The sequence below is a fragment of the Phodopus roborovskii genome, unplaced genomic scaffold (assembly GCF_943737965.1).
Source record: "Phodopus roborovskii unplaced genomic scaffold, PHOROB, whole genome shotgun sequence".
Lineage (NCBI taxonomy): Eukaryota > Metazoa > Chordata > Mammalia > Rodentia > Cricetidae > Phodopus > Phodopus roborovskii.
The window spans coordinates 1,290,130-1,316,347 of record NW_026126638.1 but is presented as its reverse complement, the minus strand read 5'-3'; the positions used below and the strand labels follow the sequence as shown (position 1 = coordinate 1,316,347).

The 26,218-nt window shown below is 51.7% G+C and overlaps 1 protein-coding gene across 2 annotated transcripts; it reads right to left on the bottom strand.

Annotated features, from left to right (window-relative positions):
* Window positions 1-1,787: 1,787 nt before the first annotated feature.
* Scnn1a (sodium channel epithelial 1 subunit alpha) lies at window positions 1,788-24,636 on the bottom strand. Of its 2 annotated transcripts, XM_051173260.1 has the most exons (13): window positions 24,146-24,636; window positions 23,545-23,966; window positions 15,478-15,751; window positions 14,449-14,639; window positions 9,174-9,277; window positions 8,656-8,819; window positions 8,123-8,221; window positions 7,807-7,924; window positions 3,943-4,021; window positions 3,777-3,834; window positions 3,539-3,594; window positions 3,346-3,421; window positions 1,789-3,098 (listed from the first exon to the last, which is right to left on the bottom strand). In XM_051173260.1, the coding sequence occupies exons 2-13, from the start codon at window positions 23,958-23,960 to the stop codon at window positions 2,712-2,714; spliced, it is 2,022 nt and encodes a 673-aa protein (XP_051029217.1). In that variant the 5' UTR covers window positions 23,961-23,966; window positions 24,146-24,636; the 3' UTR covers window positions 1,789-2,711. The 2 variants fall into 2 exon arrangements, with proteins under 2 accessions (XP_051029216.1, XP_051029217.1); XM_051173259.1 differs by having other exon boundaries at window positions 1,788-3,098; window positions 23,545-24,636.
* Between the last annotated feature and the right edge of the window lie 1,582 nt (window positions 24,637-26,218).

The following is a 26,218-nucleotide window of genomic DNA, read 5'->3' as shown; positions in this document are numbered from 1 at the left end:
CTGGCTGTCCTGGAACTAGCTCTGTAGATCAGGTTGGCCTCAAACTCACAGACATCCACCTGCCTCTGCCTCCAAGTGCTGGGATCTAAAGGCATGTGCCACCACCGCCTGGCCAAAACCAGTAAATCTTAAAATTAAATAAATAACAGAGAAGGAACTGAAGAGATGGCTCGGTGGTTAAGAGAAATTGTTGCTCTTGCAGAGGATCCAGATTTGGTTCCCAGAACCCACAAAGTGGCTCACAACCATCCATAACTCCAGTTCCAGGGGGTCTGGAATCCTCTTCTGACCTCTGTGGGCACCAGGCATGCTTGCTGTGCACATTCATACATTTACGCAAAAAAATCGTACACATGAATTTAAAAAAGAAAACCGCCCTACATTTTTAAGAGAAAAGGAAGGAGGGAAGGCAGGCAGGCATGACAGTGGGCAGATGAGGGGGCTAGAGCTGGTGGGTGGGACTGCAGACCAAAGGATGGGAGAAAGGGCCTCAGACACCACCACCCCATCCCCCATGACATGCGGCACGCCTCACACATGCATGTTATACACTGATTCCAAAGGGCACTGGGCTCTAAGTCCCGGGGACGTGGGCCCTGGCCGCAGTCCTGCCATTCAGTTCCCCACCTTACAGAGAGGCCAGGTGAATCAGTGAGGAGGGCCGGGTTCCAGGCAGCTGCGTGAGAATTAACAATCCAGGGCAAGTCACTTCACCTGCTCAGGCTGATAAGGAAATGAAGTGAACCCTTTTCCCCCTCTAACACTCTGATCCCACCTCCTAGAAGTGGTCTTCAGACAAGAGACAAGGTAAGGACAGACCTCAGGATGGCAACGCAGATAGGGAACCTGGAGCTGGAGCTGGGGAGTGGGGACACACGTGGCAGGGACAGACACATGACTGCAGCCTCCCTAATAGATCCAGGCAGGAATGGGCAGGCCAAGGCTAGGGCCAGGCAGGGAGGGAGACAGGGCCAAAGCAGTCACACCTGCAGCTCAGACTGGGACAATGTCGAAATGGCACCATTTCCTGCCATTGCCATGAGTCTAGGAAAGGGAAGTCAAAGTCTTCATGTTGCCTGCATGACCTTGGCTGAAGCCCCTGTTCCTTCCCTCTTTCTACAAGATCCCCTTCGCCCTCACACCTCTGATCCCAGCAGGCAGATCTGTGTGAGTTCAAGGCCAGCCTGAAGAAGGCCCCCTTCTCCTCTGGCTCCTAAGGACAGAAATGGTGACGAGAATGGGAAATAGAAACAATCCCGAGTCTTATTCCCACAGCACAACAAGACAGGGCCGCTTGCTTCTGCTTCCCAGGCCTGATGGTTGGAGTGGGCGGAGGAAGTGAGATGAGACAAGGGGGTTCCACTCAGACACTCCCCAGTTTCTCCTTATTGAAGTCAGGAGGGTTCCCTCTGCCCCTTTCACCGTGAATGAGCCTACCCAAGGCTCTGAAATTCTGGAAGAACTGGTCTCACCCTCCTCCTCCACCGGGGCAGCCATGGGGAGGAGGGTGGCAGAGTTACATCACAGCTGGGCGGAGTCTGGTACCACTAGGGTGTGATGGGGAGGAGGGTGGCAGAGTTACATCACAGCTGGGCGGAGTCTGGAACCACTAGGGTGTGATGGGGAGGAGGGTGGCAGAGTTACATCACAGCTGGGCGGAGTCTGAGAAGAGTGTTCTTGATGACGTATAACAGTGGTATAACAATGAAAAGTTCGGCATGGCTGCCTGTGCCCTCCCGCCACTCCAGGGCCTCCCACAAACTTAGGCAGTGCCTCTGGGACTTGCATCCCTACCCATTTCATGGGACACCATCAGCTCTGCAGACGGTTTTAGGTAACAAGCATTTATTGGCTACCTGCTGACCTGCTCCAAGCAGGATACTGGGCTAGACCTGAAGGACACAAAAATGAGCAAACCTCGGCCCTGACCACGAGGAGTTCACAGCCTACTCAGGGAGGCAGCTACAAAAGAATGTGAACATGTAATACAGTGCACTATGGAACAAGGGGAGGGGGGATAATTCTGGAAGAGACAGGATAAGGTAAAAAAGAGTTCACAAAAGTAATGGTCCCTTTGAGCAGTTCTAAGGGTGCGTAGAAGTTCTCTAGGAGATGGTAGAGGAAGCTTCTAGGCTGAGAAAATAGCCAAGACAACCCAGCATGAAGAACGCAGCGCAGAGTCACTGGGGTATAGTGTGTCAATGAAGGAGAGTGGCCAAACCTTTACTATACTCATCTTACTCTAGCCCCCACCCTGGGGAGTCAGGGAAGGGGAATTGCCAAAGAACTAACGAAGGGGGCTTTTGGGTGGGGTTCCCCACCCAAGTTCAAGACATCTGTGTCTCTGAAGGCCAATCTCTGGTCATGGGGTAGGAAACCTGTGGCCACTTTTCTGCGCCTTGTTTATATTTGTTCCACGGTCGTTTCCCAGGAAAGTTCCTTGTCAAAGTTCCAAGTCTGGCTTGGCTGATCCAAGGGAACAGGAGACTTGTCTGAGCTTGTGTGGAAAGCCGTGTTCAGAAGCAGGAGCCGGGCAGCTGGGAACAGCTCATTAGAAGCTGTTCTAGGGATAACTTCCTGGCCCCTTCCTTAGCCTACTCCCTCAGGCACACCAACGGCAGCTGGGCAGCTGTTGAAGGTGCCACTGAAGATGAGACATCTTTCCATTTACCCAGGAGCACTGGTCTGGGTGAGAGGACACGCCTCCTCTCTCAGGGCTCCCCCAGAGCACAGGCAGAAGGGCCCGGCACTACCGAGTCCAGTGGATGGGCACAGGGACCTAGGGTGGCATAGGCAGGCGGAGGGGCCGCCAGGGCCAGGGAAGAGGTTGTGTCCTGCTGGGGCAAAGAAGGCAGTGGAGATGTAGGGTGGGGACAGAAGCGGGAGGGGAAGGAGGAAGCCGGAGTGGAGGCCACTTCCCTCGCACCCCTGGCCCCTCGTCCTGGAGACCAGTACCGGCTTCGGAACCTGTGCAACAGCATGAGGGCTGTAATGACCAGGAGGTCGAAGATGAGCTCCGCCATTTCCACCACAGACAGCACAGACGAGCCGAACCACAGGCTCCACTGGCTGCCCAGGTTGGACAGGAGGGTGACCATCTGCCAGGAGAAAGAAGCACCCACCTCTTACCAAGCCACCTCCCTTTGTACACGGGGCCCTTTGTACACATGCATTCCTCCTACCCCCAGACCTCACACCCAGCTCCGTCCACTTTATCCTGGACTCCACTTCCTGTTCCCCTGGGACACAAACCCTTCTGGCCCCACAAAGGCAGCTCCTCATCCTCCCTCATAGCTACCCTTCCAAGCCCCCAGGAGACCACAGGCTCCCTAAGGCAGGCCCTACCGTGACAGAAGGAGACTCCGAATTAGTTTTATAGTTCAGCTCCTTGAAGAAGATGTTGAGTTTAGCAACTCCGTTCCTTTGGGGAGGGGGAGAGAGTGGGAAGAAGTGTTGGAGGGTTAACTCCAGAGGCGTCTTCCCAACTCCCCCATCAGAACCAAAGGACCCTGTCCAGGAGCTCAGGAGCTGGCCTGACCTTTTGTTATTGATTGTGTAATTATTCTGCAAAGACAGCATCTCAAAGATCCAATCCTGGGGACAAAGGGGGAGGGGCAAGGAGGTCATCCCTGTATCCCTCAGGTTTACAGGGATGGATGGTATAAGTCACATGTACCAGCATGTATAACACTTTAAGGGCCACAGTGTTATGCATGCTTGCACATGTGTGCAACTGTGTCCACATACACATTCACTCCCCTCCCCCGCCCCTTTACCTGGGACTTCACAGACGGCCACCGAGAGTAGCCAGCAGACAGCTTGTAGTTGGTCACACTGCAGACAGATAGAAGAGCTTGGTGATGAAGTGGAGCTCTATTAGCTGCCTTCATCCTACCCAGCCACGCAGATGCTGCCCAGCCCACACCAGGGAAGGACCCTTACCTGCATGGCTTCCGACACTTGGAGAAACAGCCCAGGCTGTCCAAGGAGAAGGCACCCTGCAGCTTATAGTAGCAGTAGCCTGTGGGTACAGAGAAGGGCCTGGTTTCTGAGGGCATCCCCCCTTCTCCACACACATAGCCTTTCACACTGCCTGGGTACCCACTTTAAAAGAGCATTTCAATGGCGTCTCAGGAGTGGCAACCACAGCAAAACTGTTTGAGAAATTAAGCTAAGCTGGGGACCAGAAACATCCATACAAACATGTGTTCAAAAGGCACAAAAATTAAAAGTCAGAAAAATGGGAACAATGATTGCATAATAAAGGAGTTAAACCACACTAACTGGGAAAAGTGTTTTTTAAAAAATGGCCAATGAGCACGTCTGGGTCCATCATTTACTCCTGCTGGAAATACGAGATGGGGCAGCCACCTCCAAAAGTATGCCAGTCCCTAAGTCCACACTGAGGACATGTATAGAAATGTCCACAGCAGCACCAGTCACAAGACCCCAAATCAGAAACAACCGAAATATCCATCAGCTGGTTAAGTGAATAAACAAAACGGGAACGGTAGTGCACACTGGCAACTCCAGCACTCATGAACCTCAGGCAGGAGGATTGCTGTAAATCTGAAGCCAGCCTGGGCTACAGGATGAGATTCTGCCTCAATTAACAAGAGTTTTATATCTGTGCAACAGGATATGTAGCAAGGAAAAAAGGTTTGACGCATGTTATAACATGGATGGGAACACTGTCGAGTGACAGAAGCCGGTGACAAAGAACATATGTTCATGACTCCATCTACATGAAATGTTCGACACAGGGGCTAACGGTTTCCCAATAGTGGGCAGTGGGGGGTGGGAAACTTGGGGGACTACGCATAGGCACACATTTCTTTTGGAGTGATTTTAAAGATTTTAAATATTCTAAACTCTTGATAGTGCTCATGAGACCAGAATAAAAGCCCAACATCAAACACTACAACTATATTTAACTGAACCATATAGTTAAAGTGAGTGAACTCTCAAAAAAATAAAAGTCGGGCATTGGTGGTGCATGCCTTTTATCCCAGCACTCGGGAAGCAGAGGCAGGTGGATGTCTGTGAGCTCAAGGCCAGCCTGGTCTACAGAGCTGGTTCCAGGATAGGCTCTAAAGCAATATAGAGAAACGCTCCAATAATAAGTAAATAAATAAAAGTGAACTCTGTAAGATCCAAACCATCTCAGTAAAACAAGATGGAAAAGAGAAGAATTGGGGCATAGCGTCCCTCCAGTGGCATTGAGGAGCTCCAAGGGTTTCAAATCTTAAAAGGAATTTTGAGCCAGATGGTGGAAGACTACACTATTAATCCCAGAATTGGAAGGGAGAGGCAGGTAAATCTCTGAGTTTGAGGCCAGCCTGGTCTCCATAATGAGCTCTAAGACAGCAGACATATGTATCAAGACCCTATCTCAGTAAATAAATACATAGATAGATATAAAAAAAGAAGTTGAGCTGCTGGTGGTGGAGCACGCCTTTAATCCTGGCACTCAATCCCAGGCAGAGGCAAGTAGATCTCTGTGAGTTCAAGGCCAGTCTGGTTTACACAGTGAGTTCCAAGATAGTCAGGCTACACAGAAATCCTGTCTCAACAAAAACCAAACAAAGATTTAGGAAGAATTGTTGGAAAGCAGGGAGGGGAATAGAGGAGGTGCCATCAAGCCAGCTGCCCACTGCCCTGTTCATGCTGGGACTTATGTCCTCCCTGCCCTCCACGCTTCTGACCATCCATCTAAGAAAGAAGGCGACACCAGTGGCCTCTAAGTTCCCTCCAGTTCTGACTATCTGTGATCCTCCAAGATGAGGGGCAGGAGGCAGGGGCAGGGGGCAGGGGCAGGGGGCAGGGGGCAGGGGGCAGGGGGCAGGGGCAGGGGGCAGGGACAGGGGCAGGGGGCAGGGACAGGGGCAGGGGACAGGAGGCAGGGGCAGGGGACAGGGACAGGGGACAGGAGGCAGGGGCAGGGGACAGGGACAGGGACAGGGACAGGGGCAGGGGACAGGGACAGGGACAGGGGCAGGGGGCAGGAGGCAGGGGCAGGGGGCAGGGACAGGGGCAGGGGGCAGGGGCAGGGGGCAGGGGCAGGGGCAGGAGGCAGGGACGGGGGGCAGGAGGCAGGGGACAGGGGCAGGGGCAGGGACAGGGGCAGGGACAGGGGCAGGGGACAGGGATGGGGGCAGGAGGTAGGGACAGGGGCAGGGGCAGGGGGTAGGGACAGGGGCAGGGGCAGGGGGCAGGGGGTAGGGACAGGGGCAGGGGCAGGGGGTAGGGACAGGGGCAGGGGGTAGGGACAGGGGGTAGGGACAGGGGCAGGGGGTAGGGACAGGGGCAGGGGCAGGGGGCAGGGGGTAGGGACAGGGGCAGGGGGTAGGGACAGGGGCAGGGGGTAGGGACAGGGGCAGGGGGTAGGGACAGGGGCAGGGGGTAGGGACAGGGGCAGGGACAGGGGCAGGGACAGGGGCAGGGGGCAGGGGCAGGGGGCAGGGACAGGGGGCAGGGGGCAGGGACAGGGGCAGGGGGCAGGGACAGGGGCAGGGGGCAGGGGGTAGGGACAGGGGCAGGGGCAGGGGGCAGGGACAGGGGGCAGGGGGCAGGGGCAGGGACGGGGGCAGGGACAGGGGGCAGGAGCCACAGACAGGTGTGACTGGGACAGAGGTGAAACAGCCCCACAGAGCCCTCCGTGTCATGGTGTCTGGTGCCTTGTCCCTTCAGCAATGGCCCTGGCCCACTTCCTCCCTTTCTCACCCTGCTAGAGAGCTGGGTATGTAAAGCCGTGGGATGAGGGGTAGAGGGACCCCAGGAGAAGAGGTCTAAAGGACAAGTGTCAGGAACATGAGGGATTCCTGCCACCCATGGTTTCCTGTTAGGACATCTTCCTCCCAGAGTTCTAGGACAGCTCTGCCATAGTGGAAAGGGAAAGGGTGTGGCCAAGACAATGGCCGGATAAGCAGGGCATACCAAGGCTCTCCAACTTGTTTGGTTGTGCCCTGCTCCAGGTAAAAACATTCTCTAACAGACGAATGTGCATTTGATTTACAAATTACATTCCTGGGGAAGAGAGGGCTCAGCGGCTAAGGTCCCTGAACCTGATCAGAGTTGAATCTGTGATCTCCATGGCACAATCGGACACACACACACACACACACACACACACAGAGAGAGAGAGAGAGAGAGAGAGAGAGAGAGAGAGAGAGAGAGAGAGAGAGAGAGACAGGGAAGGAAGGAGGGGAAGAGGAAGGTTTATTTGCTTGCTTGCTTGTTTGTTTTAACTCACAAATTGCATCCCTGGAATGCTGAAAGGGTACAGCACATAGTTTATTTTTCTTTCTTTCTTTTGTTTTGTTTTTTGCCGTTTGAGACAGGATCTCTGTGTAACAGCCCTAGTTGACCTGGAATTCACTCTGTAGACCAGGCTGGCCTCGAACTCACAGAGATCCGCCTGCCTCTGCCTCCCGAAGTGCAGGGATTAAAGGTGTGCACCACCATCATCCAGCTTCAGCCACATAGTTTCTAAAACTCAAAGAGATGAGACAGAAACACAGGACTCATAGTAATTTCTTCCTAGGCCCCAGTGAGATGTTGGGTCTTCTACCTAACCCCCACCCCCACCCAGCCAGCTGCGCTGAACACCCCAAGGATGATCGGGCACACTGAAACACTGCAGGAGAGGGTATCAGGTGCACACGGGCTATTTTTAAAAAGAGCAATTCCTTCACAAACGCACAAAAGCCAAAGACAGGCGGGAAGGAGGGGAGAAAACAGAGACAGAGACTAAGAGCAGAAAAGCGTAGGGGCAAGCTGTGGACAGCGCAGGGCTCCCCGGCTCACCCCAGGAACTCTGCTTTCGGTAATCACAGAACTCTACGCCCTCCGGCTTAGGGTAGAAGATGTAGGCACAGCCACACTTCTTGACCATGTTCTCCTGGAAGCAGGAGTGAATGCATACCTGGAGTGGAGGGAGAGGCAAGAGGCTTCAGGCTCTGCCCGCTGTCTGTGAGCCCCAAGAGCAGGAAGGCTGAGCGCTGCTGAGCGCTGCTGACCGCCACCACCCTTTCTTCTACTCTCAACCCATTTCCTCCTCCACCCCCCTCCCGGAGGACCAATGTGCAGTGGTCCCCTAATGGCTGCGGCAGGCTCTGTGTACCTGCTGCGTATACTTGGAAGGGTAAAGGTTCTTGACAGGGACATCACTGCCATTCTCAGTGCAGTCACCATAGTTGCCTCCAAGGCTGTCCAGGGCTTCCTGTGAACCCATGCACATGAAGAGATCACAGGTAAGGGGCCACGGCGAGTGACCCAGGCTTCCCCCTGGCTTTTTAGTCTTCCCTCAATCCCAAGTACCAACTCACACCCTGCCAGCAACCCATCAGCCTCTCCATCTCAAAACATGCTCCAGCACTCCTAAACACCCCTTCTTGTACTACTTTTGAGCCCGTGCAAGGATCCAGAGCATCCTCTGAAAGCCTAAGGAAGTCCCGGACCCTTCTTAGCAATGGAGGTCTTCTCAAAGCCTTGCTTCCCCCCCCCCCCCCCCGGCTACTTCCTCTATCCAGTTCTGCTCCTGAAGACCTCCACCTTGTGGAACCTATTCACATGATCTCCCTTCAGTCTCCCATTCCCCATCATCCTCCCTCCAGTGGGTCCCTCTTTCCAGGTTCCCCATCACAGCATCCTTGCCTTCCTCATGCTGATGGAGGTCTCCACGCCAGGCCGCAAGTTGAAGCCACCATCATCCATAAAGGCAGGTTCATCCTGCCCATGCACCATCACCCTGGCCCCTGTCACTGTGGACAGCAGGGGGATGAAGTCATTCTGCTCTGTGCGCAGCGTCAGAGACAGACCTGAGGATGCAGCAGGAGAAGAGTTGGGGATGGAGATCCACCTTCTCACCCTCACCCCTGCAGAGTCCTTCACCTTCTGGTGAAGCAAGGCCTGTAAGCCCCTCAGGTGGACTTGGTAACCCAGAGCTGGAGTCTCAGCCAGGCTTAAAGCACAGAGTTCCACCCATGCCTAGGATGGGCTATGGGAGTGGGGGGGGGGATCTTTGGGGGAGAAAGGACAGAACAGACCCTTCCAGAATAATGAGGGGCATGTCCAGGTGGGACCCTGAAGGTACCCAGCATCTCTAGGACATAAGCCCATGGTGAGCGAGGCGGGTGGGCAGGGAGGGGATAATGGGGACAGGAGCTGCTCACCATTGTTGACTCCAGGCATGGAAGACATCCAGAGATTGGAGCTGTTCTTGTTGTTGAAGGTGTAGCAGTTCCCGTACATGGGGTGGTGGAACTGAGAGTAATTCCTTAGTGGATGACACAGCGAGGACAAAAGGGTCAGAGAGGGGAGTGAGGAGGCGGGCGAAGCATGAGGAGAGGCAGAAGCAATCACTCCCCTCCAGTCTGTCTCCTGTCACCTCCTGTGTCCGCACAGCACCGAGAGGTCTGTCCCTGCTCCCTCTGTCCCTCCAGCCAACAGCCTCACTCTACATCACACAAGACAAGGCCACACAGACAGTAGTGGCTGGCTTGGGATTTACATGAGTGATCTTGTGTGTTATAGATCTTATTTTATCTTTTGGGTTTTTTTTTTTTTTTTCTGAAAAACAAAAGTCTCCTAAGCTCTGTGTTTAAGATCCACCCATGATGCCCAGGCAGATCTGCTGGTTCTACCTGCAACATGGTGTGAAGCCACCCATTGTGTGAAGCCACCCATGGTGTGAAGCCATCTATGGTGTGAAGCCACCCATGGTGTGAAGCCATCCATGGTGTGAAGCCACCCATGGTGTGAAGCCATCCGTGGTGTGAAGCCATCTGTGGTGTGAAGCCATCCATGGTGTGAAGCCATCTATGGTGTGAAGCCACCCATGGTGTGAAGCCATCCATGGTGTGAAGCCACCACACTGTGCTCTTCTCCCCTCCCAGTGAGTGGGGATCCCAAGGCCACACAGACAGTGATGACAGGCCTGGGATCCAAACCCGGGTAGCTCCTTGAGAGCCCAGCCTCTTCCCTCTTCTCTGACCTCACTGCTGGGTTCCAAATGTTCTCTCAGATTATATTAAGACATTAACCTTTCAGCATCTAAATCTCACTTCTCCATTTGGATTGCAACATCCTTGAGGGCAGGAACCCCACCTCATTCATCTCTGTCTTATTCTGGGGTCAGATACATGGTTCCGGGCACACAGGAGTTCACTGATACGTAGCTACTGAGTGGATTACTGAGGGGAGTGGAGAGACGGAGGAAAAAGCATTGGAGGAAGGAGAGGAACCCACAGTGAGCATGGAGCAGAGGGAAAGATGTTCAGAACACAGGGAGGAGGGCACGACGCCGTGTTTTCCAGAGGCCTCCGTGTACCTGTGTATCTCAGATTAATAGGTCCAAAGCTGGTCTGTAACTGGCTTAGAAATCAAGAACAAAATCCCACAGGCCATGCTGCTACAGACTGAACGCAAACCACAGGTTCTAAGAGCTGTGTGGGGAGAGGGGACCTGTGCTCTATGTCCTGCTACCTGGAAGATGGCAGTGGGAACAGGACAAGGAAAATGAGGCTCTGGCCTGTGACCAGTAGAGAAGTGAGAGGGGAAACTGACCACATGGCCCCGAGCGAGCTACCCATATTCCCCTGGGGCATTCTCTCTCTCTCCCTCTCTCTCCCTCTCTCTCTCTGTCTCTCTCTCTCTCCCCCTCTCCCTCTCTCTCTCTCCCTCTCTCTCTCCCTCTCTCTCTCTCTCACACACACACACATACACTCTCTCTCCCTCTCTCTCTCCCTCTCTCTCGCTCTCTCTCTCTCACACACACACGCACACACACACACTCTCTCTCTCTCACTCTCTCTTCCCCTCTCTCTCTCTCTCACACACACACTCTCTCTCTCCCTCTCTCTCTCTCTCTCTCTCTCTCTCTCACACACACACACACACTAACAATTTTTAAAGAACAAAGCCCCATCCAGGTGTGGCTGTAATCCCAGCACTTGGGAGGCTCATACAGAGAATTGCTGCCCAGCATGGGCCAGCTGGGGGCTGCGTGCTGAGTGAGTTCCAGATCAGTCTGGGATAAGAGTGAGACCTCATCAAAAAAAAAAAAAATCAAAAGTTCAAAAGTTCAACTCCTTATATCTGAACCAACTCTAAGAAATACTAGAAAGGAGCCAAACAAGTTTCTCTGTGTAGCCCTGGTATTGTAGTACTCGCTCTGCACACCAGGCTGTCCTCAAACTCAGAGATCTGCCTGCCTCTGCCTGGAGTGTATGTCATCATGCCTGGCTTAAAGAACATTTCCTAATCTCCTCCTCTGTCAAATGAAGATCACAGGAAAAGAGCTAGGGTAGAGCACTGAAGACTAAGTTAAAGTATTAATACTAAGAGCTGCATTAGCGTCCCATGAAAGTGGCAGTGATTCATTAAATTGCCTAAAGTAAAAAAGACAAATGGGCTGGCAAGATGGCTCAGCTGGCAAGGGTGCTGGCCACCCTAAGGGTGAGAAAACCAAATCCCAAAAACTGTCCTCTGCCCACACACATGCACTTATACGAGTAACTAAAGGCAGTTTGCTGTTGTTTTTTTAAGACAGACACTAACAGGTGAAGGGTGTGGAGAATATAGGTCCCTCAGGATTGCTGATAAAGAAGTGTGTCCCTGTGCCTCCCAATGTGAGACAGTGTCGTGACTCAGAACGCCACTCCTACATGCATCCAAGAGAAACTAAAAGGTCAGTATGAAAGCTTACTCAGGCACATTTACACCAGTGTCATTCATAAAGGCCAAAGAGCAGGCATGTCCCATATCACAAGGTTGTGATGTGTCTATACAACACAGTGTCATTTGCTCATATGTAAGTTCTGACACATGCACAGATAAACCTGGAAAACACAGGCCAAGTGAAAGAAGCCACAAGTCACAAAAAATGCCACATATACCAAACCTAACATCAATGCTAGGCAACCAATCCCCCACTGAACTATATCCCTATCCCTTGTATGAAATCTCCGAAGAGAGCAGTTCATGGAGACAGAAAGCAGATTAGTGCTTCCCAGAGCTTGAAAGAGATGGAATGGGGAACTGCTAATGGATAAACGGGTTTCTTGGGAGTGGGTGAGGAAAATGTTCTAAAGTTAGATAGTGGCAATAGTTGGACAAGTCTAAATATTTTAAAACTATTACACTGTGCACGTGAAAAGGAAGACTTTTACTACATGTTAGTAAGGAACAGATTATGTCTGAGGATGTAGGTCAGTGATATTGAGTGAGTGCCTGTATGTTGTGATGGCCCTGGGTTTGATCTTCCAAACAAAAAGCAGAAAGAAAAAAGAAACAATGAACAAAAGAGAGGAAGAAGAGAAGGTCCAGAAGGCCGAGCTAAGGAAGTTCAGTTAGACTCTGAAGGCCATGGGAGACTACAAAGGGTTTTATTGTATTGATTGTGTGTGTGTGTGTGTGTGTGTGTGTGTGTGTGTGTGTGTAGTGCTTTGCCTGCTCATGTATCTGTGTACCACATGCATGCCTGGCGCCCATGGGAACCAGAAGAGGGTGTCACATCCCATAGAACTGGAATTATACACAGTTGTGAGCTGCATGTGGATGCTAGAACCAGAATCCAAGTCCTCTGCAGACAGTGCTCTTAACTGCTGAATCATCCTCCAGCCCCTACTCCAGAGGATTCTAAATAGGACTGACTAGAATAGTTAATGTAACAGATGAAAGCTCCCTGCTGTGTTCACATGGTGCCTCTTGGGTTGGAAAATTACTTCCCAGTGTGCTGGAGACAGGATCCAAAGGAAGGGATAGGGTCATGGGGCAAATCCTCGTGAATGGATCCATAGCATTACCACGGAGTTCCAGAGAGGGTTAGCTATCGTTTAGTCACGCCTGCCCTTCCTGCTTTCTCTTTTCATGCTCGTTTTCCCTTCCTCTTTAGCCATGTTATGCTATGGGAGCCCTCAGGTCCAGGCACCAGGCTCTTGGACTTCCCAACCTCCAGTACTGTAAGAAAAGAACTTTGTTCTTTATAAAGCACCCAGTCTGAAATATTCTGTTACAGCAACAGAAATGGGCAAAGACTTCCTGTGAGAAATGAAGTGAGGGCTTGGAGAGGGAAAGTCAGACAGCTTACAGGGTTGCTCCAACAGTCCTGGTGAGAAAGGATAAGAGTCTGAGCTGAGGAGGGAACCTGCACACCAAGACTCCCTGCTGGGAAGGGAGGCACCAGCTTGGAGTGGACAAAGGGAGAGGCCAGGTGACAGGTGCGGCTGACCCAGGCTTAGCTGCCTCGCTCCCCAGCTGCTAGCTGTCACCTTTAAACAAACAAAAGTACAGGCAGGTAGAAAGCTGTGTGATGGGAAGCATTCAGCACACGGGGCCAGAGGTGGCAGCAGAAGCAGGTGACATCTGGCCCTGCTGCCACTCCAGTGACACGGGAGGGAAGCCCCCTACCCCCTCTCCCCCCCCACACACACAAAGAGCTGAGAGCGGTTGCTTCAGCACCCTTCCTCAGCTGGGCAGGAGAAAGCCCCTGAACGCCAAAGAGCAGAGGTAGAGGACAAGAGCAGGAGCCAGAGGGACAGAAGGGAGCCCCTCACTTCCACCTTCTCCCAGCTCTCGGGGAGCTTGAGTAAGTGGCTGTGACCTCTTCGGAAGAACACCGTGACAGGGGTCCTAACAGGGTTACCCTGAGGGTCAGTGGGATGTGGAGAATCCTTAGGCCACCTCTGGGGTATGTCACTGCACCTGTCCATCGCGCCCTGGAGTGTACGAGGTCCACACACCTGCCATCTCGCGCACCGTTACTCTTAAAATGGGTATTAGTGTCACTGTCTTCATCACGTGAGTAAAAATGCCAAGAGAGCAAGGAGTGTGTGTCTGTGTGTGTGTATCCCTGTAACATATCCCACATGCCACAACAGAGTCTGGCATGTGGCCACATGGAAATATTTACTGAACAAACCTCCTTCCTTCCTTCCTTCCTTCCTTCCTTTCTTTCTTTCTTTTTTTTTTTTTTCTTTTTGTTTGTTTGTTTTGGTTTTTAGTTTTCCCAGACAGGGTTTTTCTGTGTAACAGCCCTGTCTGTCCTAGAACTCACTTTGTGGACCAGGGCTGATGATCATAGAGAGATCAGCCCGCCTCTGTCTACCAAATGCAGGGTTTAAAGTCGAGTGCCACCACCACCAGGCTAAAACCTTTCTCGTGTTTTGATTTGTTTCCATTTTACAAAGAAAAGGATCTGAAAAATGAAAAAGTCACCAGGCCAAGAGGAGACAGAAGCACAGCGGGGACCCGGGTGGAAACCAGCAGTCCAGGAGTCTCAGCACACTACCTACCTACAAGTACCCGCTGGCAGACTTGAACCTCAGGCTATAGTGCATTACCCTCTCTCAGGATTCCCTCACCTAACCAACAGGCATTTCCTGAGCCCTCAGGAGGACCCAGGAAGGAGACTCTTGAGCAACAACAGAGCCAGCAGGGCCTACTCACGCCTGGTTGCAGGGCGCCTGGTTGAAGCGGCAGGTGAAGATGAAGTTGCCCAAGGCTTCTTCCTCTAGAGATGGTGAGGTATCGGGCAGTCGGGACAGAATGTTGATGTAATGGAAGCGGTACCACTCCCTCACTGCATCCACCCCGGATGAGTACGTCTGGTAGAAGCAGTCTGATTTGTTCTGGTTGCACTGCACACAGAGATCATCGGAAAGTCATGTCAGTGCCCATCAGGAAGCCACCAAGGTCAAAGACTGGGAGGTGAGGTGTTCTGAGGGCTGATGAGCAGGCACAGGGGACAGAATGGGGAGAAACACAAAAGCCCCTAGGAGAGTCAGCCAGAGGAGCGCAGGACTGACACAGTGGTAGGCAGTGTCTCCTCACTGTAGTTCCCTTACACAACCAGGCAGGAAGAGAAGCAGGAACTCAGGGATGAAAGGGTTTGTTCCCACAACAGAGATGGGTCTAGAACTCCAGTATGCTTGTGGTATGGCCCATCTCTCCAGGGCTTCCCCTTCTCCTTCCCTAGCTGACCCTCTCCCATTTCCTCTTTTAGTCTACCTGTGTAGGGTCTGGGATGTAGCTCAGGGGAAGAGTCCTTGGCATGCAAGGCAAGGACCAGGGTTACACATACACGCGTGTGCGCGCGCACACACACACACACACACACACACACACACACACACACACACACACATACCCCTCATTTTACTATCTGAGTGTCTAATTACTTGCCCTCTGTCACAGGCTTGAAGAGCCTCAGTAGTTCTCCGTTCTGTCACTGGAGGGTGGCAACTGAGTCCCATCAATAAGGACTAGAATTCAGAAATGTATATATTCTGCTACAGAATTTATTTCCTGCTACTTATCTCCTGCCACGTAAGCTGCCAGCAAAGTGGCACAGGGGGCTATAGGGTTCATTTTCGCATTTATTTGTTTATCTATTCACTTATTTGTGTTACTTGCTTGAAAGTCCTCTCAGGCTGACAGAGCGCGTGGGCGGGTCCTGGACTGAGGGGAGGGGCTTACCAGTTGGAAGCCGATCGTCCAGTCCTTCCTGTCCACTTGGGGGTTATTGTCCCGTACACTGGAAGACGAACTGCGTGCTGCACGGGCTGGGTAGGGTGGAGGCGGTGCGTACAGGCGCTGCAGGGGGTGCGGAAGAGCACTCCTGAGGTTGCGGGTGCTGCGGCGGCGGGCCCCCGCCTTGAGAGTGTAGGAGGAGTTGTATTTATATAACTCAAAGAGTGTCTGTTCCGTGATGTGGTCTAGCTCTTCCAGCTCCTCTTTAATTTCAGTGTATCTGAAAGAGCCAGTGGGGAGGAGGTCAGTCTAGGGGTGGCCCGCCGCTGGGCCATGGTTTTCTCCATAAACGGAAGGGATCAGTGACCGCTCTGATGGCTCCAGAACTGTCTGGGAGTAGGAGTGTAAACAGATGTGTCTGCCGGGAAAGCCTAGGCCAGGATTTTATTTATTGCTGCCTGTTTGCTGTTTGCCTGGAATGGGGGGGGGGGGGGCAGATGGTCTTCAATCCCTTGGCCTGGCTGCTCAGGTCGTCCTGCCCCATCCTCTTGCAGGAGGCCTTTGTAAGTGCTTGTCACCCGTACTTGCAAATCGAGCCCTCTCAGCAAATGCACTTTCAGAATTTCCCTGAACTGCTGTAAAAACACCAGATGTAGCACCCACTCACAACCCCCGTAACTCCAGTTCCAGGGAAATCTGACTCCCTCTTCTGGCCTCCAACCATACTCACACGTGTGGCACACACTCACAGACACACATGTACATATAAATTAAAATAAATATTTAAAAAGTAACATCTTAAATAACTGATACATTTAAGAGTAAATCTGATTTAAAAAAAAAAAAAGATAAGCTAGATTTCTTACACTGAAGAGCACACTGGAATCCTGGAACCCTGCTAAAGACCAAGAGTCAAAAACCTAAGGAGTCATAGCTGTTCATGCATTAGGTGTTACCATGTTAACCCAACTTGATTTTTATGTTCCATACAATCCAGACCCCAAATTCAACAAACATTTTAAAAGGAAGTGGCAGGTGGTTCTAAGATTTCTATGGAAATGCAAAGAGTTTCTACAAAGCTCAGGCTGACCTCAAAATTGGAATCTTCCTGCCTTAGCCTCATGAGCAGCTGAGCTTATAGGGACAACACAAAGCCTGATTGCAAAGAAACTGCTGTGACCAAAACAATTGTGGGAAAGAAAAGACCTGTAGGGTTTACCTGAGTTTAACATTTACTGTAAAGTGGGCTGGAAAACTGTCTCAAGAGGATAAGAACACTGGCTGCTCTTTCAGAGGACCCGGGCTCAATTCTCAGCATCTACATGGCAGCTCACAACCATCTATAACTCTAGTTCTAAGGGATTCATCCTCTTATAGCCTCCGTGGGCACTGCATAAACACAGTGCAAAGACATACATTCAAGCAAAACACCTACACATCATTACTAATAAAATATAGTAATAATAATACTTTAAAAATATTTACTGTGCAGGGCATGGTGGCATACACCTTTAATGCCAGCATTAGGGAGACAGCTGCAAGCGTATCTCTCAATTCTAGATCAACCTGATATACATAGTGATTTCCAGGTCAGCCAAGGCTACATAGTGAGAACTTGTCTCAAAAACCAACACATATAATATATGTAAAAGAGGAATTGACTGGAAATGTCCAATATCTTGACTATTAAATGTCACTTAAAGAAAAATTCAAGAGTTGAGTGTGGTAGTATATTCCTTTAATCCAAGCACTTGGGAGAAGCAGGCAGATCTCTGAGTTTGAGGCCAGCCTGTTCTACAGAGGGAGTTCCAGGACAGCCAGGGCTACACAGAGAAACCCTGTCTAAAAAAAAAAAAAAAAAAAAAAAAAAAAAAAAAAAAAGAAAAGAAAAGAAAGAAAAGAAAAAGAAACCTCCCCAGAGATGTAGAATTAGTGCATCTGGGGTTTGACACAAATATTGTTTTATTTATTTGCTTTTGTGGTCCCCAGAATCAAACCCAGGACCTCATAAGTACTGGTCACTTTCTCTACCACTGAGCCACACCTGCAGCCCAAAGTTATCTAAAATCTCATCCATGGTCCTAATGTACCATCACCCTGTTCAAAGCCTCCCAGTCCTTTGAGCTCTGTTTTATGGACCCTAGGCACACACACTCCCTTTTTGTACCCAGCCCCTCATCCCATCTCAGGAGAAAACAGAGCTCAGGTCCAAGGTGTGTGTCCAAGGCCTTCTGAGAGACTGATCTGGCACTGATGATTTCAAAAATGGCCATGCCACCTAGTATGAGCACTTAGCCAGACACACATCCATTACATACACCAATCTGGGCTAATACCATTGCGATGCCCTTTTCCAAGATAAAATGGCCAGAACATGAATCAGAATGTGCTTCAACCTTGGGTAGCCTCTTTTTTGCCTCAGAAAGACCACTAGAACACACACACACACACACACACACACACACTGCCCCCTGCTGGAAGGGCACCCTGGTGCCCCCCCACCCCCACCCCCCGCTATGTATGTTGAGTAAGGAATCCAACTTTTGTGCCAAGCCTTGGCTGCCCATCTGTAGAATGGGGCAGATCACTAGGTCAGCCTGCCACATAAAGTTCTGGAAAGCTGAAACGAGGGACTACTCAGGGACACAATGTGAAGGTGGCCAGGCCTCAGGATGACAAGCAGGAGTCTGATGCCTAGGGAAGTGTCTTCACTTTCTCAAAGTCATACAGGAAGGACCCAGGTCCCCAGTCCTGCTGGAATTATTTCCACGGCACAGGTCACTGCCTTCATCCCCCTTTCCCTTGTCTCTATAGGACCACTTCTCTGTCTTCACCAAACTCCTCCTCGCTGAGCCCCCATCATCCCTGAGCCAATTCTCCTCAGTGACAATCCAGGCATCCAGCTTCCTCCGGCCTCTTCTGGGCTGGGTGCCCATGAGCACCCACCCTAACAGTCTGCTCTCCCAAGCCTCGATCCTGACCCGAGTCGGGTTCCATGCAGGGCTTTCTCCCTCCTCGAGGACACTTCTCTGTGCAGCGTTCGCGTGTCACCTTCCTAAGCACTTGTCTGACAGGGTTCAGAGCCTGTGGCTGGCACTGGTGCTGAACTGGCCCCTGAGCTAAGACTGTAAGCTCTCAGGTCTTGCCCCGAGGCCAGAGGATAGATGGAGTCAAGGCACTTTAGTGGATGCTCACGAGATGGTTCACCCCATGCAGCCTTGACTTCCTTCCTGGGCCGTGCTCATTGCCCTCACTCCTGTCTGTCAAGCAACCCACCTGCGGGAGGAGGGAAGTGGGTGAACTCCCTAGTCCCAATCCAATTCTGTCAGACCTTATTATCTTCATTCCACAACTCAGGAAACCAACATCCATCTACTTTAGGCTCACTCATCCAGGAAATACTGATGCTAAGCTTCAAACCCAGGCTTTCTAGACTCCACAGTCCCTGATTTTTCCACTACTCCTGACTAAGGAGTATTTGAAATTGGCCATCAGCATCTCCTTTCTCTGAAGCTCGCCTCCCTCTTACTCTCCTTCTCTGTAAACCACAGCCATGCAGGATACAGGAATCCTAAGAGGTTTGGGGGAATGGCACACCTATTTTCCCATCTATGCCTACCCCATATATTTGATGAGCTCCAAAACACCCACCCAGGGACCTCCAAAGCATTTTCAGTCAGCATTCTTGGCAGAGGTGGGAATGGGAGACAAACCAGTTTCCTTCTTTGCCGGTGTGTACCTGTCTGCTTATCCCTACTCTCAGCTTCATCCCGGAAAGTTCTGACTTTTTCTCATCACTTTTCCAGTCCCTTGTCTCCCAGGCACTTCTGAACAATGCTAAGGAGGCACACACACAGACCCTACAGCCTCAGCTTGTATCACAATATAGTCACATGTACATGCCCAACAAGTAGCCCCTCTCCCTCTTGAATGGGTTCTGATATCCCACATGGAATTCAGTTCCACCGATGGCAATTTAAGAGCCAAAGGTACTCCCGAGCTGTTGAGAGTAAGGACAGCCAGGATGATGAGTATGGATTCTATGCTGAGACAGCCGGTTATGCTGAACTCTTGAGGCCTCACAACAGGACTGTTGTTGCCTCTGGGCAAGCTGGGCTCAGGTCAAGGACTGTTGCCTCTAAGCAGGGTCCATTATTTCTTTAGGAAGAGTTGGCCATAAGAAACCTCGCTCAATCTCCCCTAGGCTGTCTCAATGATGCTGTGTAGAATCCCACATTTTAATGAGCTGGCCTGAGCAATGTAGAATCTGACCCCTAGTGACCTAAGACATCTTTTATGGATAGCCAGTCCCCAAAATAACAACTCATGCTATAAAACTTTTTCCTCAGCAATACAATGAGGTGTTTGCCTTGTATGAACTTAGATGGCAAAGAGTTCCTGCTTCCCAGTGGGCTAGTACTCTATGAAAATGATTAAGCATCACTTTTGGTAGAGTGGGTACTATGTAGCTGCAGTTGGTGTTTGTCACCATGGGTACTTATCGTTAGAGATAAGTGACTTTCGTGACAGGGGAGTACATCTGTCACTCACCTACCTTGTGACCTCTTGGTTGTAAGGAAAGTACAGAAGAGTACTAACCACCCAGATCCTGATAATTATTCCTCTCAACAGCGGCTGGCTTTTTACTTGTAGGTTTCTTTCTACTTGTAGGTTCTTGGAGCCTCAGTTTTCTGTTCTGCCCTTCTTATTCAGGAAGATTGACAGGGGACAGCGATATGGCTTGCTGACAAGCTGAACAACATGAGTCCGTTCCCCATAGCAGAGCCCAGGTAAACCCAGGTTAAAAAAAAAAAAAAAAAAAAACCAGGAGAACAGGCACTGTGACACAAGAGCGCCCAGCACGCACACACACACACACACACGCACGCACACACACACACACACACACACTCAGCTTTGCCTACGCAAGAACTCTTGCACTGACCCATTCTGGCCCCAGTGCCACCGGGCCTGACAGAGAAGGGCCTGACCACTGGCCAGCCCAGGAGCTCGGCCCTCAGTCTGGGCTCGCCCTGCCAGACACTGAGTAAAGCCTAGCTAGCATCCCGACTGAGAAGAGAATTGCAGGTCAATGGTGGCTTTCCAGTTTAAAGCCCTACCTCCTTCTGTGGCTCTCAGAGGAAATGGCCCCCTCGCTTGGCCCACTCTTGATGCTGAGCCCTGGCTCCTGCCATCTCCAGAAGAGAAAGTCCATAGTCTCCACTGTTCAAAAGTTCTAAGTTCTTCCTTGGCTTAATTTTGTTGTTGGCTTAGGATCACACATAACCTTTCCAGCCTCAAACTCAACTTGTACCCAGGGCTAACCTTGAACTCCCGATTCTTCTGTCTTTATTTCCCAAAGGCTAGAATTACCGGCATGTGCCATCAGGTCTGCATAAATTCTTCCTTAGGTCCAGCCCTAAGTTGCGTATGTTTGCGGGCTCTGTTTCCCACGGATGTGGAGATGGCCTGACTGGCATGTCTCTCCTTCCAGTGACTAGAAAGTGTAAACCAGCACAGCCCTGCAGTCAGGGTCACCTCCTTAAATCCCCTGCTGGCTCCCTCAGCAGGGGGACACCCCAGTGTGACTATGCTCTACTCCAGGCTCTCTTTGGCAACTGGGTCCTCCATCCTAGAGTCCTCTCATCCCAGATCCAGCCCCTCCCTCTACCAACAGCCATGACTCACACTCAGGTCAGCCACCACTAGGCTGCCCCACCTTGGGAAGCCTTGCTGTCATGTGAGAGGAAGCTTTGAAGTCACACTTGGTCTGGGACAGGAATGCTAACCGGAGAGACACTAGCTCTTAGATGGGAGCGACTTTTTCATCCCAGTTTCACCAACTTGCCAGAATATAACTCTGTCCTCATCTATAAAATGGCAGTGTGTTGTGGGGATTAAACCATTTAATATTTCTTTTCTTAAAGGTCAGACACCTGGGCAGGTGGAGAGGGCAGCTGAGTGAGAATCATCTACATACATTCATCCTGGGTCTTTGGGGACAGCTAACAACACTATGTAGCTCTGGCTGGCCTGGAACAACTAGGTTGGCCTGTAGCTCACAGAGATCTGCCTGCTTCTGTCTCCAGAGTGTTGGGGTTAAAGGCATAAGCTACCACACCTGGCCCATTTAATAATATTTCATTCTGATTTAGATTCATTCGGAAAACCATCTGGGACATAAATATGTGGTAACAGCATTGTGACTTATTTTTCTTTATTATTAGCTATACAGCTTTGGGTCTCACTATTTCATCTTGTTGAACATCAATTATCTTCATCTGAAAACTGGAAATAACTTAAGTGTGGTAGCAAGTGCCCTAATATCCCAGGAGTTCAAGGTCAACCTGGTTTTATTGAGATCAAGTTTTCAGTTTTTTTTTTTTTTTTTTGTTGTTTTTGTTTTTGTTTTTTGGAAAAAGAAAAAGAAAGCAAGCAACAAAGGAAATAAATAAAAATGCCACCTCTCTAGACTTTGCAAGATTAAGGAGCTAGTGTTTAAAAACCACCCAACCGGGAGTCAAGTACAGAGTAGGTCTTCAGTTCCCTTCTGTATTTGGGAGCCCTCCCCCTGTCTCCCTCCCTTCCGTGGTTCTCTCCTTCCTCACCCTGCAGCCACCTTCCTGTAAGAGGGAAATTTTCTGTATGGACAGCTGTTCTCCAGTCTGGGGACAATGTGTGTCCACTCCCTGGGGCCCATCCAGGGCCATGCACCCAGCAAAACCTTAGAAAATATGCAGACCATAACAGACTCACCCCTGCCTTCCCCATATCTCCTCATCTTTGTGACCACAAATATTTATTGAGTGTCTACAACCTCCTTCCTGGCCCTGGCCCTTCCCCTGCCAGCACTTTCTGCCTGGCCTAAGGTGAAAAAGAACTAAGGAACCCTGCTGGGGAAAATGAGGTTGAGGGACAGAGCAACCCAAGTCTTGAAATGAAGGTAAACAAGTGACTGGAAACTTCACTTATTCCAAGTCCCACCTCTTGAGTAAAGACGAGGCTGAGTTTGGGGACCAAACTAACAGGGTGAATCAGGACTCTGTCAGTATGGGTGTCTCTCTTGGCCTCGGTTTCCTATATGTAAAATGAGGATAACACTGGTCCCCTTCCCACGTCTTTGAGAATGACACAATGTGCCTGTAGAGGACTTTTGTGTTTGGCTTAGGGAGTGACTCCTACTGTGTTCATTATATGGGGGCAGTTTTGCCTTTCCAGGACAGGACTTCCCAACCTGACAGGCTTCCTGAGGGAGCCTCCACCCGCACAAAGCCTATGACCAATCCGGGCCTTCCATAATTGCCTGCATTCCTGATGTGTGTGCTCACACATTCACCCTCATTCAAATACTCTAAGAGACCTCATGCTCCTTGAAGGCAGACCAGCTCGGTTTTTATTGTACTAACCACGGTGTGCTGCAGTATTTGTTTACACTCCTACCTCTCTTGCCCTGTTTTAGCTTTCCATCCCCAGTACCTAGTAAAGCACCTGGCCCTCAACAGAGGTCGCTGGATTATCAACAAGCCTGTTCTGCTGGTGCCTAGCCCTGTGCCTGGTTTAACTGAGTGAAGACAGATGGTATGTACAAGCCCCCAGCCCTGACCTCCTCTCTTCTCTATGGTACCAGTCTAGTTCCCAAACCCAAACTGGCAAAGAACACTTGCTGAAACCCAAAATTTCAGAACCCACCAAAGCCCTTAAAGGTCAGAGACCTAGGCAGGTGGTACAGCTCTCCAGCCTGGGACTTGGGCACATCCGACAAGGAGTCTTTCCCATCCCACTCTCCTACCCTTCATCACACCCCCTTGTTAGGTACTCCACAGCATGGCAAACTTCCCTTCTGTACGAAGCTCTGATCCACGGCCACGGCACCCGCATGACCTTGACCTCAGTTCGCTGGCCCTGTAGCTCCATCGCCACACTCTTGTTTGCTTTGGGGCTTGCTTGCTTTTGTGCTTCTGAGGGTGGAACTCTGGGCCTCGTGCATGCTAAGCACATGCTGTACCAGTGAGCCACCCCTCTCCCAAACACACACACCCATGGCACCCGGAACACAGCACAGGACTGACTGACCTGTAGGGATTAAGGGTGCAGACAGTGACGGCAGGGAAGACCAGCTTGTCTGAATTGAGGTTGATGTTGAGGCTGACAGGATAGCTGAAGTACTCTTCGAAGAGCAAGGCGAACTGCCAGTACATCACGCCGAAGGTGCAGAGCCACAGCACTGCCCAGAAGGCGGTCTTCATGCGGTTGTGTTTGGAACATACCAGGCGGATGGCGCCGTGGATGGTGGTATTGTTGCAGAAGAACTGGAAGAGCTCTCGGTAGGAGCGGTGGAACTCGATCAGCGCCTCCTCCTCCTCGGTGGGCTGCGGGGGCCCTGAGGGTTCGGGGCCCAGTCCCTGCTCGTCCCGCTTGCCTCCCTTCCCCAGCCCTTGCATGGACTGAGGAGGACAAGGGTCTTGCTCCTTGAACTTGCCGCCCTTCATGGAGCCCTTGGGTGAGTTGAGGAGGTTAGGGTCTAGGTCAAGGTTGAGCTCAGAGCTCAGGTGCGGTCCAGCATCATCGGCATGGAGGTTGAAGGGAGGTGCCCCTGACCGTGCCCGCATCCCGGGCTGAGTCCACTCTCCCCGAGTCCTCCCACCCTCCTCCACCTTTCCAGGAGCCAGCTGACCTTCTGGGGTTGGGGCCAACCAGGCAGCACTGAGCCTCTCTCGAAGTGACCACAGCGCTTCGCGGTCACCTTCGTCACCTTCGCTTGCCCGCTAGCGCCTCCTGGGTCTCCACAGCAGGCACTCTGTCCGGCTTAGCAGCCCCTCCCTCTTGCCCTTTTCCTCCCTGGCTGTGTGACTAGCTCTGGCTCTCACGCCTTCTTGGCCCAGCTGCCACCTGCTTCTCTTTGAATCTCCACTGTGCCAGGCTCTCTGGTCCTGCCTCACTTCCTCCCCTGCCTTCCCTATCTCCTCCAGGGCCGTCTTCCCTGGGCTCTAGCCCCGGCCTCCAGCTCCCTGCTACCTCCTCAGGAACCGCAGGGCTGCAAAAGGAGGCCTGAGCTGCCGCCTGATCCCAGCTCCCAGGTGTGGCTGGGCAGTGACTGGTTCCTTTCCAGTTGAATCTGGCAGCCGAGCCTCTCCACCCTCTCACCTGACAGGTGCAGTGCCTGTCCCTGGAGCCCGCCCGCCCGCCCGCCGGTCAGTCAGGGATGGGAAGCCTCATTAGCATCTCAATTAAAGGTGAGTGTGGCCGGGGGAAGGTCGGAGGAGGAGTCTGGTCTGGGAGCTCTCCAGGGAGGAGGGCTGTTGGGGATAGGTGAACCAGGGACCTGCCCAAGACTTTGGGCCAGGGATTGATGATGGGGGACTGGCTGGCAGGGAGACCAGGGGCAGAAGACTGGTGAGGGTTAGAGAACCTGAGAGGGGAGGAAGGGTTCTGCACACACGAGTCGGGAAGGCAGAAGCGGAAGGAGGGTGACGGAGAATCCTGGGAACGGGGAAGGCAGAAAGAAGAGAAAGACAGGAGAACTGGGCAAAGACCCGAGGGAGGATGGAGGGGGAGGGAAAGGAGGGAGCCGCCCCAAAGGGACTCTCCTGTCAGGCAAGATAGCCAGGGGAAAGAAACTTAAGTGGACTTGCAAAAACTAGGGTCTCTTCTGATCGGGGCCCCACAAGATCATCCCAGGTCAGCCTCACAGCCAGGATCCTGGAGAAAAAGAGAAGGGGTCACCCTAAAACTGGCCCCACCCTCTTCTTCCCCATCCTCTTCCCCTGAACTCTTCACCCCACCTACCTGGCCCTGTCCAGGGCCTGGGAGGGGCCCAGGCGAAGGGTGGGGGAGGCTGGGCCAGGTCCTAGGACATTCTGTTCTTTTTGACACCATTGGCTGCTAGGCCAGGAATGTGTAATGCCCCTGTTGTGGTCACACGGTTGCAGGAATGTGGGCACCAAGGGTGATGTGGGTGTGGGGGCCAGGCAGAGCTCTGTGGGAAAGACAGGGTGGCAGACACTGGGTGAGAACAAGAGCTGAGCTGTGTCCGTGTTGGTCTCTGGGGCAAGGAGGGTGGGCTCACTGTCCTAGAAGGGAGAGGCTACCTCATCAGGGATGTGTTGGCCTCCAAAAATCACCCTCTCAACCTAGCCCAGCAAGGGAAGAGAGGCGCAAGCATCCAGTAGTGAGCCACGCAGGGTTGGAAGCCTAAGAAGCTCAGACCCAAAAAGGAGGTGTGAGGAGCCACGGGAGGGAGTCAATCACACAGCCCAGGGCCTTACAGCCTTACAGCGTGCTGGTGTTATCTACACTTGAGCCCTATGGAGGGCAGCCACAGTGCTCACTGGCGCATGGTCCTACCGCATACCCTCTCTCCAGCAGCAACATATGTAAGTGCTCCCTGTGCCCCAGACCTCTAGACACAAACCTGAGTACCCAGAGAGGCTCATGGGAAGAATTTGGTCTGCATAACAAGTAGTTGGAATAGGGTGAGATAAGGATTCTGGAGGCAGAGATAAGCAAGGAGGGGGGACGCATTTCAGGCGACACCTGGAGACTGGCATTGCCAATGGATGCCCTTTACTAGGCAAAGACAAGGGTCCCTCTGGCCCCATCCTGAAAACAAGAGCCTGTGGATCAGGGTTCCCACTGCTAGCTAAGCTGCTGGACAGGTGCCTTGCTGCACACTCGTGAAACCTCCCCTAAGAAGAGGGAGGCTGGCTTTTCACTTTTCAGATGAAGAAACTGACCCTCCAAGACAACA